Source organism: Patagioenas fasciata, chromosome 4 (assembly GCF_037038585.1).
Source record: "Patagioenas fasciata isolate bPatFas1 chromosome 4, bPatFas1.hap1, whole genome shotgun sequence".
NCBI classification, from domain to species: Eukaryota; Metazoa; Chordata; class Aves; order Columbiformes; family Columbidae; genus Patagioenas; species Patagioenas fasciata.
The window spans coordinates 73,906,134-73,927,871 of NC_092523.1; the positions used below are offsets into that span (position 1 = coordinate 73,906,134).

The window sequence follows — 21,738 nt, forward strand, 5'->3', positions numbered from 1 at the left end:
GTGCAGGTGTACCAGGAAGTTCAACACACACAGAATTTCTACACATGTATTTGAGTTTGTCCAGTAGAATACTTTGATAAGTTTATATATAAAAAATTAGTTCATTCCCAGAGAAATTCAAACAGTGTTATGAAAATATTAATATTAAACTTTTTCTTGGCATACCCACTCCTTTTAAGGCAGGAATTATTCATGTTGTAACTCTGAACACTGTTAGAAATTAATGAAATACACTGCTGCTGCAACATGTGAGAGTACAACCATATCCCTCAGCAACAGTCAGGGAAATTTAAGCTAGGTAAACCTGAAAACTTGATTAGCGTTATTCTAAATTACTGCTTAAAAATTCAGGCTTGTAGACCCATATTTAAGCATCTAAATACACTATCCACTTTTACGATCTGGTGACAACAACTGTTACCACAGTCACCTCCACACTGTAATGTAGAAGGCTTTTTTAGAAGCAGTTTTTTTTTTGGTAGCAGGTTTCTTTGTTGCTGTTTCTTTGTTGTTTGTTTGTTCTGATTTTGTTTTCTTCTGTTTCTTTTCAATATCTAAACATACGCAAACAGTACACAAAAGCAGCACATACATACACCATTTTAAAACAGTAAAGCATGCAGCAATGGCTTATAATCACTCTCCTACATTACTCATCACTGATGCAATTTCAGCACCTCCAAGAAATCTTTCAGTTTCTCTTGTCACGGGGCACAATTAACAAGGATTTTTAAATACGCTTGTAGTCAGGCACACATATTCTAAACAGATGCAAGAGACCATTTTTTCTCTCTTAGCAATCCAATGGATTGCTATGGCAAGAAAATATCCTAATTCTTCAAAACTTCTAATTTTTTCACACTCTGTAAGGTCTGGGATTGTTTTCCCCTGTAGAAGCGCTATGGCATCATTACAGTAGTGTTCTTTATTTTAACGCTACACATCACTACAAAAATGTTGCATGTTACACATAATCTGAAACCATCATGGTAATTAATAATCCCCCCATCCACAACTTAAATCAACTATATCAACCTTTATTTTATTTGAACTATGGGCTAAAATTGCTGTTAGATTTTTTTTTTTTAAAAGGGTTAACAAATGAACACAAGAGGACCACTTCAATTTCACTTATGAAAAAACAACAGAATCAAGGTGAAAAGTATCTATTCAAACAATGGAAAAGAAAATAGAGCAAAACAACATTCTTGAGAAGCTGAACTTCCATACAGAGGTTTGTGCAAGAAGAGACTGACAGTATTTCACATTATCTAGTGCATTAATACTCCACAATCAAATTTCTCCGCAACGCAAGTAGTCACAATGATGAAGGCAAAAATCAACTCAAGTGCAACTGAGGAGCTACAACAGTCCAGTTTCTCTATACTGCTAAAACACGGGATCAGCTCAAGTGATTCACAGTCTCATCTTTTATGAAGGTTATTGGATGCTCTTGATAAGGAGGATACAAGAAAATAATTCCCTGTGCAAAACCAGACCAAGGAGACTATGTCTTTTCTCAAGCCTGGGAGAGTTACTGTGGAATAAAACAGAACAACTGCATCACTGGCAAGGAGAAAAAACAACCTAAATTAATTAACGTGCAAGTAAAAGGGAAAAAAGGTCAGGATGACAAGAGATGGACTGTAACACAGAAAGCTGAAGTACAAGAAAGTGGCCACAGTGTGAGAGTGCAAAGGCAGACTAACAAATACAATGTATACAGAAAGGAGGAGAAAGGAAGTAAATCTACCTGGAAAGGGCATGCCAATGCAAAAATTGCAAGCATGGGCAGGTGAGAGAAAAAGACTGAATTAGTCAATCTACTAATGCTACTTTGAAAGTCTTCGGAATGTTTTTTGGAAAACAAAAACTTTCACTGCTAAACTCCCCCCTTTTCCAGTCACTGGTCACATACATAATAGATGTATGTGTTCAGAAAGAATATATTAAAAAAAAGATTAAAAAATATGCTAGTGACAGAGAAGTTGAGTACCATGAACTGTGTCACTGTGAATCCTCTGGAAGCAGGGCTGGTTTGACTCCTACCAGCCTTGTGAGTTTGTGAAGAATTTTATTTTAATTGTCAGCAGTACTTCAAATTTCTGCCTTCAGGATACTACTGTGCTAGCATAACTGTCCAGAAACAAAAATCAGTCTTGAGAATTCATCTGGTTGAAAAATAATCTAATTTAAAAAGTCATTCTCAGGTGGAAAAGCCCCCAGTCCAGGTTCACTGCCCAGCAATGCCACCAGTAGGCCAGCACAGGGGAAAAAGCAACTGTAAGGCAGAAATAGGTGGCTGAAGACAGCAATTCCAAGTGCCACCATGTGCTTCATCCCGATTTCTTTTGCAAAAATTCAGTGCTGCTTAGTATCTTTTACAGAGTTGTTAGTAATGTTAAAATCTCCTATTCTGAGAACTGCAAAATGCTTATTTTGAAATCAGTATTTGAGTGAGATTACTTCATAGGTCTGGCTTAAAATGCAACCATGTAATTTAAATTGACACAAATTTCTTGGAGTGGAAATTTCTAAATCCTGCTCCCAGTGTACCTGAAGTACAATAATATCACACTCTAAAGCTTTATCCCACTATATTTTACAGACAGCTAGAAATGTAGGTGGGAGGACACAAAAGGATAAACTGGGATAAGAACTAATTTGCCTACAAAATAAACCAACTATTTAGGTGTGTTAAATACAAACAGCCTTACCATTAAAGACTTTAAAACTTAAACCACATAAAATATACACTCTTAAGTTTTAAGTTTCACACCAGAGACCCCACCAAAAGTGAAAATCAAATAACCTCATGCAAAAATAAACTATATTCTGAAGTTCTTTAACTGGCTTTCTACTCATAACCTTAATATTTTCAAGGAATTTACTATGGCAATAAGATCTTACTATTACAAATAGTAGTTCTCACAAACTGAACCCTCTTCTCCATTCTAAAACTCTTTGCTTTAAATTATTTTAATTTACTCATCAGCTCCTCTCATCAACATAACAACTAAGGAAACCTACAAATAACATCCAGACAGGACACACATTCTCCAAATTCAGCTCTAGGATGCCACTTTCAAGTAAATTAGTTTACCTGCTTTAAATTTGTACAGATATTTATGTAAGATTAAATAGGCCTTAAAACATTTGCAGTTTTTTGTACTCTTAGAACTTAGCCAAGTAAACAACTAGAATATTTTAATTCTGTACAGGAATGACCACACGGGAGCTTAAAGCAATGAAATCCACTTTAAAAATTAATTCAGATTAGTTTTCCAGAATGCTTTCATGTAGGCAACACCACACTATAAGAAGAAAAAAAATCAGTTTGTTTAATCTCTGCATGAGAAACACTCTTGGAATTCTAACAACCTGGACAAATGCTCAGTAGATGTGTTCTGTTTTTTCAGTAGATTAATTTCTACAAATAATGTTATTGCACTTAATCGTTGCAAGAGTACATTAAGTATTTCTGACTCTTCAAACGAAACTAAATGAAAAGAGTTTGAAGTCTTCTAATGTTCACCAAAATACCATCTAAGCATAGAAACATACACGTGATGATTTGTACATGCATTTATTATTGATTGTATTAATGTAAATACAACCAGAACAATGCAAACTCCTGTTTACATATCTATATATACCCAAAAGATGTATATTATTGGTTCTGAAGAGTGCTCATGCAGCCACTTATTGCATTGACTTTCACTTATATGGAAGTATTTGAATTTAGTGAAGAGTCCAGCACTGATCGCAGTGATTTGTATTTAACGCACCAAGTGTTCACACGTTATACCGGAATCACTGCAAGAACTTACATATTGCACATCAAGGTAAGCACAGGTAAACAGCTAAACTCCTTTTTTCTCATTAGAAATGTGGTTACATGATTTGTTTGGAAGATGAAGCAACAGTTTTGTTCTAGCAAGCACATCTACTGTACGAATTCTACCCAGTGACACAATCAATCATAAGACTGTGCAAGGACCAAGCACAGTTCCAAAAATTGCTTTATCATTTTCTTTAAAATGGTACACTGTACATAGAACTTTGCAGCAACAAAGAATTATCTTTTTGCCTGTAAGATATACCGAGCTGATTCACAGACAAGTTTTTTCTTTACATTCTCCAGTCCACCAGAAAAAGGGGGAAATGGAGGAAAACGGGAAATTTAGACATTTATTTGAAATTTAAGTATAAAAAACCCCCCCGTTGTGACTGTCCCACACCATGCTTTTGAAAATTATTTTGAAGACTAGACATATCACATTGTTATGGATGAAATTAATGCCTATTTCTACCTCACACACTGAGTTCTTTTTCCATTAGAATTTAAAATTCTGAATTTACCAAGAGAAGACACAGGAAAAAAAATAATCAGTGCAATAAATTAGATTTGGAATAGATACAGAAACATACAGCAGTCAAGAGGCAAGTCAAAACATCAGGGCAGAATTAGCATGGCCAAAGAAGGCTCGAGACCCAACTGATTCTTTGCCAAGAGGCTACTAACATCAGACAAGGAAGGAGACTCTGTCCTCCCACAAGAACTCTCACAGGAACTTTCCAGGGGAGCTTACAGCTAAGAAAATAAGAAAACAATTCTATTAGTTTCAATTTAATACTCAAACTCGCTCCATTTCCCAGTGCTAGTAAATTGCTAGTTGGTCTGCAATACAGACCAATTGCAAAAGCTGCTTTTAAGACCTTCTTCCAAGATAGCAATCGGCTTTTTAGAAGAATAAGGAATTAAAAGAAGGGCTTTTTGAGGAACAGACATGTAAGGCTGTCGACCAGACAAACAAGCCAAAGGTGACATATGGCCAAAGGAAATCAAACAGAAGAGATAAGAGAAGCTAGAACCAAGGTGGTAGAAAACAAGAACACTAAGGGAGCCTGATGAGATGCAAGAGAGGTACTCCAGTCAGACCAACACAGCAGATCAGCAACAAAGCTGCCAGCATTCATTCATGTGCGCATGTGGAACAGGGCAGATGTCTGTCCTGCAATTTCCCATCCCCTTTTAGTACCTTCCTGAAGGGCCGACTCTGGTGACTGCGTAACAGAGGGTGAAGATCGTGGTTGTGAAGAAAGGCTTGGAGCAGGTGTCCTTACTGACGAGACCACAGCAGAGGAAGCCGGTGTTCCAGCACCAGGCTTGGTAAATGGAATGGTCTGGCTCACAGAGTGCATGGGCTGTGGAGAATCAACGCCACCTGAAAACAAGAGTAGAAGGCGGGAACGCTTTGTATTTGCACAGACAATTACACAACGCAAGCAATCGCATTTGATTTCACAATAAATACAAAAACAACACTTCAAAGAGAGATGCCTTCAAATAAGTATCTATAGAAAAGCTGGTTTTTGTTTTAATTAAATACCTATAATATTAAAACTTCATTAAAATGATCAAATTGCTCTGACAACTAACAATAAAAAGAATGATGTAACAACACCCAGGTTAAACAGAAGCTGCAATAACACATTTTTGATCCATCTCAACTCAATGCTTTCAAGGGTTCCTCTTCCCAGACAAGAACGCAGTCCATGTGGGATAGTTCCCTCTCAATATTCCTCCCACAGACAGAAAACCTACAAGTCAGCTGTGTAAATCAGTGAATAAATCAGTAAACTCTGTGAATCAGTGTTCTGCCTCTCTCAAAGGGCCAGCACTTTGCAATTTTGGTACTCAATTATGAGGCCCATACTCCAAGCAATTTCTTTCAGTCAACCCTAAGTATTCTGCACTTCTGATGTGTTTTAAACATCTGGACTAGATATAATCTGCTTTCAAATGTCAGATTAGTGCTTTGAGAGATTTAACACAGTCCAGTTGAAATTCCTATCAGATAAGGACAATATAACTTCAACTAAGTTATCTTTTAAGAGGGTCACCCTTTGATTATAAATTGAAAAATTTCATCATACTATGATTCTTTCTAAAATACAGGCAGTCCAAACTGTTAAAAATAAGAAAAGAAAGGAAATTATTTCACCAATAATACTCAACAAACAAACACAGAAATTAAGCAAGAACAAAATCCACTTTTTGTATTTGTAAAGTACTTATTCAAATTACAGAATTCATTAGAGGAGGAACATGTAATATTAACTTTGCTTCCTCTGCACATACAGCAGCGTAGCTCATACAGTCCTCAACTTTTCCTGAAATAATGGAGCTTATATCTGAAAGGACTTCATGCAAAAGTTGAGGCTTCCTTTAAAGGGAGAAGAAGAGGTGGCTTAAAATGATCCTTTCATTTTTCTAATTTAGTGCCAAAATTAATAGCATGCATTTTCACCCTCTTAATGGAACTTTTATTTATTATGCAGTTTCCCAAGAAATTCAGCATACATACTGCTTTTTTGCAAGTATAATTAAAATCTAAATTAAAACATGTATTTCTCCAAAGTACACATACATGGCATTTTCTTTTGAAATGTACTTGCTATAACTTCTATTTCTAGACATTATGTCTTGTAGACTCCCCACGGAAGCATCAACACCTGTCAGAAGAAACGTTCTTGTTAGGGTAGCTCCTCAGCTTCTTCAAGGAAGGTATGCAACAGAAGGGAAGTCCTTTGCAGCACTCATGTGCTTGCCCAGGATTTGTAGCAGAGAGAGTTGTTTACGGGGTTATGGGACATCAATACAGCAATGCTTGCAGCATCTAGCACAGTTGTAGAGCATGCTAAATGCTATCATGTCACAGGGTCACATCTTTAAAGCCAAAACCAATCTACACCCAGACTACCTGAAGATGCAATACCTCCCTGCCAATTACCAGTATATGTTCTCAAGCAAGAATTACCAAAAATCCTTCAAAATTACATGGATCCTTTACTTGTATTACAAGAAAACATTTTTAAACTCCAAGAAAAAAAAAAAAAAAACAACAACAAACAAACAAACCATGGCATTTTTAATTTGTATAAAGGTCCAACCTGCAAAATTACATGTTAAACTTTATTTGGTGACTCTGGAAATTTTTCAAAAGCCCTGAATAACTAAAACCAAAGGCAACACTCAGATGAAGTTAATCATTACATATGCATTGTCAGTAACTATCATCACATGAGATAATCTACAGTTATGGTAATTATGTTATCAATTCTTTTTTTTCCTCTGGTCAATAACAAGATTCTACCCTGTCATATAAGCAGTGATCAATTCAGGATGGCTCATTTTAGCTCAAGACAAAGCTGGACTGCACACCAGTTTGGAGTACAAGTTTCCCATCTGCTAATCCAGGACAAGCCCAATTAGACCACACAACACTGCCACCAACTGATGCAATGAAAAACCAAGAGCTTTGCCAGGCTGTCATAAATATAAAACCCAATCTCAGTGATACAGTATTTTTTGTTTTTCACCTTCCACTTCTCTCACCTTCAATATGCACTGAAGTTTTCCCTCTTGCCTTTCAACGACTAACATCTCTTGCATTAAAAATGACTAAGTATAACACCTGGTTACAAAAGCCATATACCTATACAGATCTACTGCTAAAAGATATGTTACAGAAAGAAGACACAGAGCTGAGAAAATTAACAGTGTAATTAATCATTTTTCCTGTACACTATCACTTACAGCTTTAATTTGATTTCCAACTTGAGACCTAGAGGTCATGGTTTAGAAGTGTATCACCACAGTACCTTCTCAAAGTTTCTGGAAGAAATAGAAGAACCATCCCTTTGAAGTCACTACAGCTGCAATCTTGATTCCCTCCTGCCCTCAACACCACAGGCAATTTCTCCTGAGAGTTTTTCCACCTCCCTGCAGGTCAGTTTACAACAGCACCCCATTTCCCCAACTTAATCTTGGCAGCAGTCCTTCCCCGTTTTCCAACCTCACCTATATTAGCAGATTTAAAGGATTAGAGTCTACATTCCTATGGAACTGGGGCAGCAAGGACTTTAGATCCTGATCAGCCATAAGGGGAAGTATGTGCATGAGATAAAGAAATTAAAGTGTCATCTGCTCAAGCAGACTGTATATGATTTCAGGACAGTAGATAAGATTCAGGAAGCAAAGAAACCCACCCCGCACACCCACAGAAGGAGTTCTTGATCTCCCTCTCCCCAGGGAGGCAGGGGGAGTCCAGTAAAATTTGGGCATCCTGACTGACATCCACACTGACTGGAAAGCACCAAAAAAATCACAGTGCAGTGATTCCAGCTCAAATAAGCTGGAAAACACATTAAGGAAAACTACTGACCTAGAAAGACAAAAAGCCTAAATTATACAAAGTGTGTTATTTACACAGCATAACACCGTTTCTGCACAGATTTATACTAACGCTGTTTTGCTGAAATACAGAATTTAAAACTAGAAGGGGTTATTTTTGCTAGATGAAACTAGCTTAAACCAGCAACCGGAAAAACCTCAAAATAATTATTTGTATTCTACTTAATTTATACTTCTTAAAGCAAAGAAAATTATTCTCACTGGCTGCTATTCATCAAAACAAGTCAACTGCCAGCAAAAGATTCCTCTTAAAATAGATGTATTTTCTTCTAGTGACATCTCAGCAAGATTCACTGAAAATACTTCAGTGACTTCAGACAGTGGCTGCCAAAGTTTTAGAAAAAGATTTCACTGGAGTTCTACATTCTCAGTACATGACATACAGCAGCTCAGGGGTTTGATCTTCACAGATTTAGCTCTTTGGGGGTTTTCCAAGGCTCTACACAAATTGGTTTGTCTAAAAATACAGTTACAAGTCCAATGCTTAGAACTTCTTTGATTCAAGTAGAAAACAATTCAGAAATAACCCAACTTTTGAAAAGCATATGCCAGTCTAAGTTGCCTGAATATGTCCTATTTAAACACACACATTTTATTCAAAACATGGTGTTCTATTTAGTGAATGTTTCATTCTCATCATAGAGAGCTTTTGGTGTTCACAGCGCACAAAAGTTCTATTGAAAAACGCATTAAGGCAGGAGTATCCTGAGTGAGAGTCTTTCTAAGATTTGCTTATTTATATTTAAAGAATTGTAAGGGGTTTTCCTTCACAGCACAGCAGCAATGACAGCAAACTGTCTTACTGGCACTCTAATAATAGGACACTGTATCAAAATTTCTTTACACAAACAGTCACAGAAAGCACACTTAGGAATTTCCATATATCTTCAATATTTTTTCCAAGCAATTTCACTAAAAATTATGCACAGAAGAGACTGCAACTGTTTTCTACCATCATTTCCTTCCTGGAGAACAGCAGGGAAGATGAAATATTCAGAAAAATTCCTTCTTACGAATCACTCATTATTTCTTTAAATTTCTTCTGTGTTGTACTTGGACACTTTCCAAGGATGCAGAAGAAATAGCAAAATAATTTTTAAGATCCAACTCCTTTTTTTTAAAGGCTGCAAACAATTAGAATACTATATATTAAATGACTTCATCTAAGAATAATAAAACTGCACTGGCAAATTTATAAAGTGTATCAGTGTCCCAAACAGTAAATCAGTTATGCCAGAAGCAAACAATTAAGTGCCATCTTTTATTAGCCAGCTGTTGTAGCAATTAAATTTTTAGTATATTTTAGTCAAAGATGTTGAACTCCACACTAAAAAAAAAAAAAAGGCTGGATGTTATTTGAGGCAGTCTGTTTAGTCCCAGACTTCAAAAATGGTCTAACTCTTAGAATTTCGTAATAAAGCAGCACAGCTCTTCCTTCAGCCTGGCTACTGGTTGCTACCTTTATTTGTTCTTTCCCAGTCAGTTCAACATCAGCACACAAATGATTCTGCATGTACTGAATTCCTTCAGAAGGAAGGGAAAACAGACACTCTCCACATCAATCAGTTCCAAAATCCAGTCCCCTGTGCAATGAAGCACAGGGCATGCTTATCTCAGCATCTTTACCAGCTCAGGAAGAGGTTAAATGTGGTTTAAGCAACTATGCCTACAGTTTGGCAAACCAACCAAGTACTGTAACATTACTCAAGTCTAACAGGAGCAGTGGGTCAGTGTTCATTTTTGTAACTATTACCACAGCCAGTTCTATCATCAGCTCTTTGAAATTCAAATGTAATAAGACTACGTTCTTTTGAAGCCATGTATTAACTCAAGCACTTCTTTAAGAAGAGTGCTGAACGGTTCAGAAAAATCTATCTATTGGTCATACTGCTTTTCACATTCTGGTCAGCCCAACTGTTTCACCTTCAAAACAGCTGTTCCTTCTAAGATCTATTGTTATGAACAAATCAGAGATTTCAAGACTATCCCAAAGGAAATAAAATTAAAAGGCATTTACATTAAAGACTTCTGTAAATGAAACACTGACAGTCTGAACAAAGTGTTTTCATATGACTACTTCAAATCTTATTATTTTGGAATGACACCTGCATTCTGCCAAATCCAGCTGCAGATTCTATGCTCAACAGAACGTTTTTTTCTTTTTTTTTTGCCAGAGTTTTAAACCTGTAGTCCTTGAAGGAATTTATTTTTATGCTCAACCTTGAAATGCCATTAATTTCAGAAGTTTTTTAAGACGTTCCCTATTTTTCTTTTCTTAGACAGCACCTTGTTTCATACTTTTTAAACATAAGATAGAATTTAAATTTACTAATATTCTAACTACTAAGACCGAGCCGAAGGATGACTGACACTCTACATCTTAGTGTCAGGGGTAGCTGGAAAGGCAATACTGAAACTAAATTCAGCCTTGGTATGGATTGGATGAGCTTGATTTAAGCATAGCTGGTTTTCCCAGGCAAAGTTTTATCGTCATCAAAACTGTGCCCTTGGTCTTAGAAAACCTCAACGACAAGGACTCCTAAAACAATTCCAGCGTTAAACTATAATCTGAAATATATGGCATAAAAAAGGAAACTAGATTCTACAGTTCTACAATATCTGTCTCATCAGAAAACCATTACTCTTGCACAGTTTATAAGCCAAAACTGCATGAAGTCAGAAAATCACCAGTACAGAAAGAAGACTGGTATTTTCCTGCACACACTATTGCTCTTTCAGAGGAAGAGCAAGATGTTTCAATGTGTGAGCACTCCCGCACCTCTAAATCTCTTCCACTCTTCTTACCAAGTACCGCCTACCCTATGAACTTGTAACTCAGTTTCCCCATGAAGCAAAAGCTGCAGCTTGCAAGGACTGAGTATACTGGCCCCTCTGCAACTCCATTTTCTATTGCTACATCCAAACTAAAAATGTTCCTTCAAAACTGCATGAAAAAATTCCCAAGATCACTTACATTAAAAATAAAACCAAAACAAAACCAAACCACAACCAAACAATACAACCATGCCCCATATAGTTTTTTTTTTCTGTATCTTTTACTAGAAACATGTCAGTGATACAATTAGATGCGACTGCAAGGACTGTGGTAACCAAATGATACAAGCTTCAAAAATTAGTACGGACAGAATTCAAAATTACAATACAGAATTTCACATAGTGAACAAGCACAAACCACCAAAAGCACATGAATCCTGATGTTTCCCAGACATATCTGGAAGTCCACTACCCTTCAAGTAAGATCATACCTGTATTTATTTGGTTGTTTACTTTAGCAGCTGATCCAGTGAGATGCCTGCTGAGGTTGTCTTGAGTAGACTGAGCAGACGGAATAGTTGATAATGTTGAATTGTATCCCATGGGAACATGCTGTTGAAGTGAATGAGGTACTGATGTACTCTGGCTAGAAAATGTAGTTGTCTCTTTGAACTGTCCAACAGCAGGTAGGCTCTGAGAGGTGAATGCCTGCCCATATACACCGCCAGCAGCCGCAGGATAGGAAACATTGGGATACAGGGCACTAGAAACCACAGGCATGGTGTAGCGATCAGAATTAAGGGGAAATCCCTGAGACGTAACTGAAGAGCTGACTGAAGTGCTGTAGTGATTACCAAATGCTGAATATGACTGCTGAGCACTCGTATGCAAGTAGGATACAGGTGATATTGCTCCTTGAATAGGTCCTTCAGCTGACCCCACTGTATGGGGAGGAGTTTTGTTGTAAAACTGCTGTGATTCCTGTGTATTCAACACACCGGAACCCACCGAAGGGGTCATAACATTTTGTGCTGGTGCTGAATAATAAGTAGGGTAGTAACTGGCTCTATACTGATTATCCAAATGTGAAGACGCAGCAGCTTTATTGGGCACTTGGGAATAGTGTCCTGAGGGTGCACTATAGTTCGGAGGATGCGAGCCATAGCCAGAAGGGAACTGCATCTGACTCTGCACAGGACCTGAAACGAAGAGAAAATGTCACATGTATTAATGGTGCCAACAGACTCAGCACTTACTCTAACAAACAACTGGTTTCTTCTTGTTTTCTGTCGCTATTTTGGAGGTCAATTTGCATCGGCACAAAGAGAACAAACCAAGTATAACACATGCAAAATACAGTATTTTAAGTAATTTGCGAATGCACAGAGAAATTAGAGAAAAATGGATTGCTTCCATTTTGAAAGTTGCTCCTACGCCAAGATTGTATACTTCACATTTGTACTTTAAATATTTTTCAGAGTTTTTTGAAGGTTAATATTTAAACACATAGCAAGCAACAGTAAGCTTTTAAGTGTCTGAACACAACTATATGCCTTGAAACTGACTTAATACAGAAAATTAAAAGCTGCAGTCAAACCAATATGTCAACATAGAAAAATGCAGGTACTCTTGTTTACAAATCCTCAATACAGTGACCAAGATACAGTGCTCCAGGGCAGTTATTTTTGTCCTCTATGTTCTTTTGTATTATGCTTTTATGAAAGCTGACATTTTTATGAAACCACAGCATACTGACAAGACACTTCATTTCTGTTGCTGCCTGACACTTACATCAGATACAAATGTTGGTATCAGAGAAACTGACCTCTGCTGTCACTACAACATTAGAGGTTAATTACACACTGGTCCAGCGAGGGTCAAACAAGCACACGTTTGCTAGAGACTAAATGTTAACTATGTCCAAACAATTTTTTTCAATGCCACCTGATCAATGGTAAATCTGAAAGTTCTTCCTCAAGTTCTTTTCCTGAACCCTATTTTATTCTCTAGTGAACCACAACTGCATTTCCCTGGATAACTTCCTTTCTTAGAATTACCACACCCTACTGCTTACCTCATACTCAATGACCACAATGTTATTTCTCAGCCCTCGCTGAACAGTAACACAAGTGCAGTACTGGGCCATTCACAAATTTAAACAGACACTGGGACAATAATGAACGGTTGATTTCCCCCCTTCTATTTACAATGATTACAAAATGTACATATTTATTGTCTTGAAATTCTGAAAAGTCACTGTTCTCAAAGTAACACCCAGATGTTCTCTGATGAACTTGCAAGGCAATTTTAATAATGAATTTATTAAAGGAATCTTGTAAGCAAGGAACATACTGTCCAGAATTGCTTTCTGACAAAATTCAAAATGCCTTTTCATAATTGACAATCTAGAAAGTTGAGTAGAAGAGAAAGGAGCTAAAAAATGAGCAGTAACTTGGACTTCTGGTTACAAAGACAGAAAAGCACTTTGGGAGAAAGCATAAGGAGCTTAAAAAAATAATGACATCCTGAGTTTTGAGAAGAGTATGTAACTATGCTTCTGATTCACTATTTTCTTGAAAACATGGCAGCTGCTTCATAAAGCTGTAGTTTATTCTCCTTTAAAGGAAAAGGATTTTGAGCTAGCAAGTCATGAACAGCTATGTGAACTTTGGTAGACTTTCAGCCTTCTTTTTTAAAGTCGGAATGAGCAAATTCAAAAACACACTAATAACTTATGTCCATCAAGGCTTATTGCTTAAGCAGTTATGTCACTTAATATGGCAAGAAAACATGTTTTTCTTCTGAAGACTCTGTGCATTTGTTCTACTCAAATACACAGAATAAACTGAGGAGGTATAATTTACAAACTAGTTTAGGAGCACCTGACTTCTAAATAAAAGGCTGCATATCAAATCACCTACTGCAACGTCTTGCACTATGTGTCTCTGGTTTAAAAACACACCATAGACAGATTAAATTACCAATACAAAATACCAGTCTCTTACATTACAGAATACCCAAGTAATCTTTATTCAGATTTTTAAGTAGAAATATCTAAAAGTTTAGAACTATCGATGAGCACACAAGAGTATAAATCCCATGAAGACCTCACCAAGACAGACACATTCAACATTTGAAAAAATGTATTTTTGATTTTAAACTCCTGGTCCTTTAAAGGCAAATTTTACAGTAATAAGATGAAAGATTACTCCCATTACCTGAAATTACTTTTTTGAACATCTGATTATAAAGAATGTGAGTAGAAAGTTGTTTTTGTACTGCAATTAGCAGCTGAATCTACTAATGATGACTAGATAATTTGACAGATTTCAGTGCTGGAAATCTGGGTACATCTTCAGTGTCATTTGAAAATCGGGCTAATTGCACAACCTGTCTTGATGTCTCAGGTACCCTACCTTGCTCCCAAAACAACTGATAAACTACTTTAAAAAAACTCCACGAGAGGAGTTGAAAACCTTAGCTGCACAAAAAAGGTATACTGCTAAGACACCATCTCTTTAATGAAAGTAGGGAACCTCTCATTTATAGACAAACTAATACTTAATAATGTTATAAAGTATAACTACACAGACATTAACAGGTGAACACCATAAGCCTTATCACTTTTTAAGGAGGCGAGAAAAGCCACCACCAAAAAAAACCCCAAACAAACCACACAACAACAAAAAACACAATCAAAAGAAAACAAGCACTATGGCTACACTACTATGTGAAAGAGTAAAGCTTTGCTTGCTAGTGCCATGTTTGTTTGGATTATTATGTCCATTCATTGTCTCACCCGAATAATTTAGCCATCTGCTGCCTACCCTACCTACACATAGTCGACACACACTACACCACCACTTTCCTTCCTAGCCAAGGAGACCTGTTAGTTTTCTGCAACTTTTAACTTGTCTATACCCATCTCCAGAGATGACTCACCACAGTGGCCTCAAGCACCCTTAGGTGGTTTTTAGGATGGACAGGGGACAGCACTTTGTGCCCTGTTAACTGCCACCAAACAAGCCACTGTGGAGCTCTCACAGTAGCTCAGACATGGAACTGATGTCTTGCTCCTTCATTCACTCAGCTTCCCACTTTCACAAAATATTCAGGCACATTTTACCTTTCAGACCTCCAGCCTCTTCAACAAATTTAATGGAACTATTCAAGAGATCCAAAGGCTGAGGAGGGAGAAAAGACATTGCTAAATAGCTTTATAATGAAAAACACAGTCCCAAAGTGCTAGTAGAGATACCAAGGGTAATCTTACAAACCACTCTTAAAGGATGCAGTAGTGTTTTCTTTCAGACAATACAAAAATAGTTGTATTCACTTAAGTATCTTACATTTAAACATCACTATACTGACAAAAAAATGAAACCACAACAGCAATGACAATCTTACTTGTGAAATTTAGTTTCTATGAAACAGAATGAATATTTCCAGTACAGTCTTTTTCTGTTACCTGCCCTCCTATTACAATTTTTAAAAAGAAATGTCAAATACTGTGTTATAACTTCAGAAGATTAAAGAAGGCAGATACACTAATAAAAAAATTCTGGAATGCTATTGCTAAATGAAACAAAATGACAGAGTTCTTGCTTACAAATCATCAAACACACATCCTAACGAACACAGAAGTCAAAGCTGAGGAGTTAGCAAGTTACACAATAAAAATTCAAGATGATTACTGAACAGTGTATAAATTCCTCAGAATTGAAAAAAAAGTGTTTCACAGAAAATAAATGGTCTACTACAAAGTTTTAAACAAGTTGTTTTTAAGACTATCAACAGCAACATGGAGTTAATTAAAATAACAAATAGTAATGATGGCTCTTGAAAATTACTGTTTCATTCAGTCAAAAACACAAGCAGAACGTATGATGTCAGTTTCTCTTTGTTTATGTGAAACACACTTCCAGGTTACTGATGCTGTGGTAGCTGTGCCCTCATAACAACACGGTTTTTATTAAGAGCCATATAACTTTGCATTTTCTGAATAATTCTGACAAAACTCAGTATTACAATACTAAAGCTTGGACACACCTGAGACATTAGCATCTCCCTAAAATCTACCATTTAAATACCTCCCTTTTCAGTCACTTCAGTGATTTCTGCATTATCTGCAAACTGACTTGAAACCTACTTTATAGGCATGTAAGAGCATACTGCTTAACTACCCCTTTGGACACGATAAACATTCATGAGTAAAGAATTTTGTAGGTAATTACCCTGCATACCGCATGTGTGCAGAACAGTCTGTGCAAGAAATAGCCCGACTATAAAATAAAGGGTTTAACAGTAAGTGCTAAAACTCTATGCAAACAAGAGGCCCAATTTAGATACCAAACCATAACTAGGTGGGGACAAAGATCATACAGGCATTCTGGAAAGTTAACGAGCTGTATTAATAAAGAATTGATTTTATAGGGCACCAATTTAAAAGAAATGAGGAACTGCACGGTAATTATTTTAATTCACAGTGCAGTCAGGCCTCTGAAAAGCAAGTCAGTACTTTGTGACTCTGAGCAATTTTACGTTTGTTTTTCAGCGACCCACATTCCACTGGTCCAGTCTGGTTTATTCAAACTCAAAACCCAAAGATTCAGCTGTGTGAACACCTACCAACCTACTACTTGTAAGTTCCTAAACAGTTACGCTTAGCTTGTGAGTAATCTCATCTACAGTAAGTGGCTTTCAAACACGACTGGCAGGGCTGAGGCCTGGAGGAGCCTGGGCCTCTCCAAAAGCCACAAAGCCGGCGCCACAACGCCCCAACCGCACACCGGCAAGGGAAAGAGGCAGCGGGTCCCCCGCCGCTCTAGCGAGGCTAGGGGGGCTACACCTTCCTCAAAGTCCACCCCGCACGTAGCGGCGGCGGCCCGGAGCTGGACGTGCCTTTCCCAAGCGGATTCTGCTGCCTGACTTCCAGAGTAAGGGATTCATTAAGGGGCGGCCCTTCACCCGCGCAACCCACCACAGCGCCCGCCTCGGCGCCCCGCACCTCCCGCCGCTCCCTAGCAGCACCCCCAGAACCGCGGGGCCCCACGGAGGGAGCAGCGCAGCTCGCCCCGGGTTCCCCGCGGCCGAGCTCCAGCGCTAGGCCCGCGCAGGCCGCCGGCCCCTCACCGTTCTGGTAGCGCGGCGCAGCGCCCTGAGCGGCCGCGGCTTCCCGAGCGGCGCCGGGCCCGCCCGGGTAAATGGCGGCGGCACCGGCAGGCCGCGGCGGCAGCCCGGCGGGCGCGGACATGGCTCCTCCCGGCGCTTCCTCGCTCCGGTCCGCTCCTCTTCCTCCTCCTGCCTTCGCTTCGACCGCAGCCGGGCGCCGAGGGTCGCCAACGGGCGGCAGGCCGCGGCCGCCCCAGGGGAGCCGGAGGGCAGGAGCGCAGGCGGGGCCCGAGCGCCGCTCCCGCCGCCGCCGCGCGGCCGGTAACACCGCCCACAGCGCCCCCTAGCGGGGGCCTCCGCAACGCGCGCTCCGCCCCCTCAGGCCCCGGGTCCCTGTTCTTCCTGTGCGGGGAGCGCACACTGTGTTCTCTATATAGCCTGTCTATACACGATCTATATAGACAAAAAGCCCTTGACAGGAGTGAGGTGAGATGAGGCAAGGCCTTTCAGTCGTACACGATATCACACAATCACAGAATCACACAGAATCACAGATTGTTAGGGATTGGAAGGGACCTCAAAAGCTCATCCAGTGCAATCCGCCCGCTGGAGCAGGAACACCCAGCTGAGGTTCCACAGGAAGGTGTCCGGGCGGGTTTGAATGTCTGCAGAGGAGACTCCACAACCTCCCTGGGCAGCCTGGGCCAGGCTCTGTCACCCTCACTGAGAAGAAGTTTCTTCTCATATTTAAGTGGAACCTCCTGTGTTCCAGTTTATATCCATTGCCCCTTGTTCTGTCATTGGTTGTCTAAACAGAAAAGGTGTTCACAAGCCTCCCTGTTGGCAAAGGATCTCCCTTCAATTTTGTGATTTCTGCAGTCAATCACACACTGAATCGTATTAATTTTGACTGTGTGCCTGTCTACCACCTAGCTGTCATCTGTCATTCACTTCGATGTTGTTCAAGAGTGAATTAATTGCTCAGGTTCTTTATGCAGGATGTACAGAAGTCAAAAGCACAATAACATTTACCAGTGATCATGTTGTCAAGACCAAGTCCAATGATACTGAGTCACCTTTACTTGTTACATATATTTGACCAGTCCTTTCCCTGTTTCTATGCTGTTTTTCCTACTGGTTATTAGTGCATGTCTTTAATTAAACACTAATACTTTTTAAATTATTTTGCCTGCATGCTAAGCATATGGTCCAACTCTGATTGTTACTGTTAGTTGTTCAAAGCATGCAAGGCATCTTTAAATATTGGAGAAACTGACCAAAATAATTTAGAAATATAGGTGACCAGTTGGTTTGCCTTTTTGTTCTCAGGACCTTTCTAGAAGGTGTGTAACTGCTCCCTTGTACTACGACTGTCTTTTGCCACAGCATGCAACGACATGTGAATCTGTGTTTTGGCAAAGGTTTCCCTCTCCAAACTCTTGTTTCTCTAACTCCTTGTACTGTGAGACTGTAAATATATCCTATATCACAATCTGGGAAAATTGCACATCAATTTAAGATCAACCATAAGAGGATATCTATCATTGTGCTAAAAGCAAGAAGAGGCAACTGGGAATTTCCCCATTGTTGTGAATGCTTTTACAAAACCTTTCATATGGCTTTATTAATTATTTTATACAAACAAAAATTACACTGTGGTTAAACCCATTAATTCTGTGGAAATTCAGTTGTGCTGGCAGCTAGAGCATAAGCCCCTAATGGAAATCCACCGTAAACTCAAATCCATTAATTTCGTTTTCCTCATTTATAATGAATCTGAATGCATTAACAAGAAATGAGCATCATTGTCTGCTGTTTATGCTATCATGCAATAAATAACACGTGAGCTGGCTCACCTAGGCCATTGCTTCCACTTAGTCTAGCAACAAGCTTACAGGAAAAACAAATTCTTTGGCCAGTTGATGAGGCTTAATTACTAATAGATTTATTTTGACCTTTGGCACTGGAAGTTTTCCAGTGACACAAAAAGGTCCCTCTGCCATTTGGGCTTGGGGGAGCAAAATGTGAAAGTGTATCTCATTACCCGTAATATGATAAAAGGGCCATTAAATGTCCAAACCTAGAGAGCAAAATATAGCTGTGGGTCACCCTAACTCACTGATGAATTTCTAGTTATTCTCCTGCTTTTCTTATGGGAAGTGGGCCACGTCAGTGCTAAGTAATAAAGCTTTACATTCTCACAATCACAGGCCCCAGAATGTGTTAACATGATTATATTTGGGTAAGTTGCCTCTAGTCACTGTAGTGCAATTGCTTTCCAGAATGAGAAAGGCAAATCAAGACACTTGATGTCACTGTAAAGCATGCCTCTGCTTGGGTGACCTCTGCGTCTGACTGAAGGATAAATCCCTGCATCCTACTTCATCTGTAGCCGGCTAATTAGTAGAAGATGCTCCAGGGCAGTCATGCTCCATTTTACATGAAAATCTTTCAAAGATCTAAAACCTACCAGAGAAAGATAAATCAGTTGTGATGCAGCTCAGCTTTCTCACACATGCACATGTTTATTCCATGTAGGTTTTTCTTTCTTTATTAACCAGCTAGCTCCAGAGGAGTTGTTTGTCTCAGCAATGACCAGAGCCTCTGCATGTCCACCTGAAGCACTTGGCATGTATTCAGGTTGGGGACACAAGACTGAATTTTGCTTAATTTTCATGGTGTGTTTTTTTGTTTGTGGGTTGGGTTTTTTTTTGTTTGTCTGATTGGTTTGGTTTTGGTTTTGGTTTTGGTTCTCTCCAAGGCTCAGAAAGCAACAGAATCTGCCTGGCTGTAGTTCCACCAGCTCTAAGGAAAACTTTGCGCATGCCTATTCTATATGGACATCATCGTTACCAGTCCCTGTGAAGACTGTAGGATAAAGGGGACTGTCACTGCCATTGCCAGTCTCATGGTAGCAATCCAGCCATCTTTGACTACCTTGACATTAACAGCAGTCTAATTGTCACCATCCTGGGGTGGCTGTAAGTGATGCAAGATAATGATTCAGCTCTTCTTGGGACCAAGGCAGTGAGCTCTGTGAACTGCTACAGCTGGTAGTTGCTGGATGTATTATAGATAATCATTACGGCCTCTGTGTCTGAGACTGAAAGTCTGAGTAGTTGTTCCACCCTGGAACCCCTAATGATGAGTCTCATCCCTGTTCATGGTCTAGTCTATAATTTCTGTGATACCTCTTCAAATCTGGAACTAAGATAAATTCTTACTTAATTTGATACTCCTGACTGACAATTATGCCTGGTAAGTACATTGAATATGCAGTGTAGATAAACATATTCCTCTATAACGAGACTTGTAATACTCTTGCATGGTTTCATCAGCTGCAAACTTCAGTCCTCGGCATTAGTACTTAGAAATCACCAGGCTGGCTATGACTAAGGAACAACAGCTATATCCAGAAATCTAAATATTTTCATGAAATTGTGTTCAAAGGGACACTCTAACCACAAGCTTTCATGTGACCTCAGAGAACAGCTAAACAAAAGCGAGGGAGTCTGGGGAATTTTTGCAGCTGGTGTGCCACATCCCAGCTGTAGAAGTGTAGCGATGCTGGGCTCAAAACAGGCCAAGCTTAAGCTCATGAAACCTTTTCGGTTTTCAGCTATTAACGTTTTATGTTTTTCCAGTAATTTTTATAAGACCTGTAAAACTAATAAACCCCTGAAAGATCTATTACTCTCTGGCAGTTTGATATTTTATAGGTTTTCCATTAAGATGGAACAATGACTCATTTGAAGCACTGGAGCTCCCTTCTTCCTCCCGTGGCTCCAGATGTGCTGCTTCCCCCAAAGTGCAGCTTGCTGTTACTTCTTAAAGAGAAATGTGTTGCAAGCCTGGGAACTTGTGTACAAAAATGTTTCTCATTTTTTAATGCGTGTCTGCGTCACTGGTCCCCACTGTATCTTCGCATGGGTGGTAAGAAACCCACAGACCCAAACCAAAAGACGCAGTTCCTCCCCTATATTTTATGACTGTGCAAGCTCCACTATTTATGTACGCCACAGGTCCTGAGGAGCTCAGGCACATGGAGATCCCCTTGGCTTCAAAGGGTTTCTCATGTGAATGAAGTCAATGAGATAGGCTCATGTGAACTGTAGATCAAACCATTCAAAACTAAAATAGAAGATAATTAAAACATTGAGGCACAATTGAAACTTGAAAGTACCGTGCTGTGGATTAGCAGTTTAGTGCTGTAAACCTCAAGGACTTCGTAAGAACAGTTTAGAAATTCTGGTTTTCTGTGTACATTTGAAACAACATAAGACGCTGAAATGCCTCTACCCTTATCTGAAGAGACTGCTGCCCTCTGAACCTAAATGAAAAATTCCTCTCACAAGATGTTTTGGCAATATTGGGGAAGCTTGTCACGCCAATTAAATATTGTGGACTCTGGCTGACCGGGACCAGATTCTGCACTGACTGCCTTGTCCGCTTCAGAGGGATTGACTCTGAAGGCACATGAAGCTCCATACTGGTATAGGAAAAACTTGGCTCGAAGTCATCATAGAGAGTGACATAGTCTCCTTTTACAGCCATATATATTCATAGTACCCCGTCAAGTACTACTTGTTTAA

General features: G+C 39.1%; 1 protein-coding gene across 2 annotated transcripts in view; it reads right to left on the minus strand.

Moving 5' to 3' along the window:
• SEC24B (SEC24 homolog B, COPII coat complex component) overlaps window positions 1-17,451 on the minus strand; it is a 45,899-nt gene extending 28,448 nt beyond the window's left edge. The window contains exons 1-3 of one of the 2 annotated variants that reach the window (XM_065836755.2): window positions 17,168-17,451; window positions 11,527-12,234; window positions 5,043-5,228 (exon numbers count right to left, since the gene is read on the minus strand). In XM_065836755.2, the coding sequence (XP_065692827.2) occupies window positions 5,043-5,228; window positions 11,527-12,234; window positions 17,168-17,288 (1,015 nt within the window). In that variant the 5' untranslated portion in view covers window positions 17,289-17,451. The remainder of the gene's footprint in view (window positions 1-5,042; window positions 5,229-11,526; window positions 12,235-17,167) is intronic. The other variant, XM_065836754.2, reaches the window with a different exon arrangement.
• Between the last annotated feature and the right edge of the window lie 4,287 nt (window positions 17,452-21,738).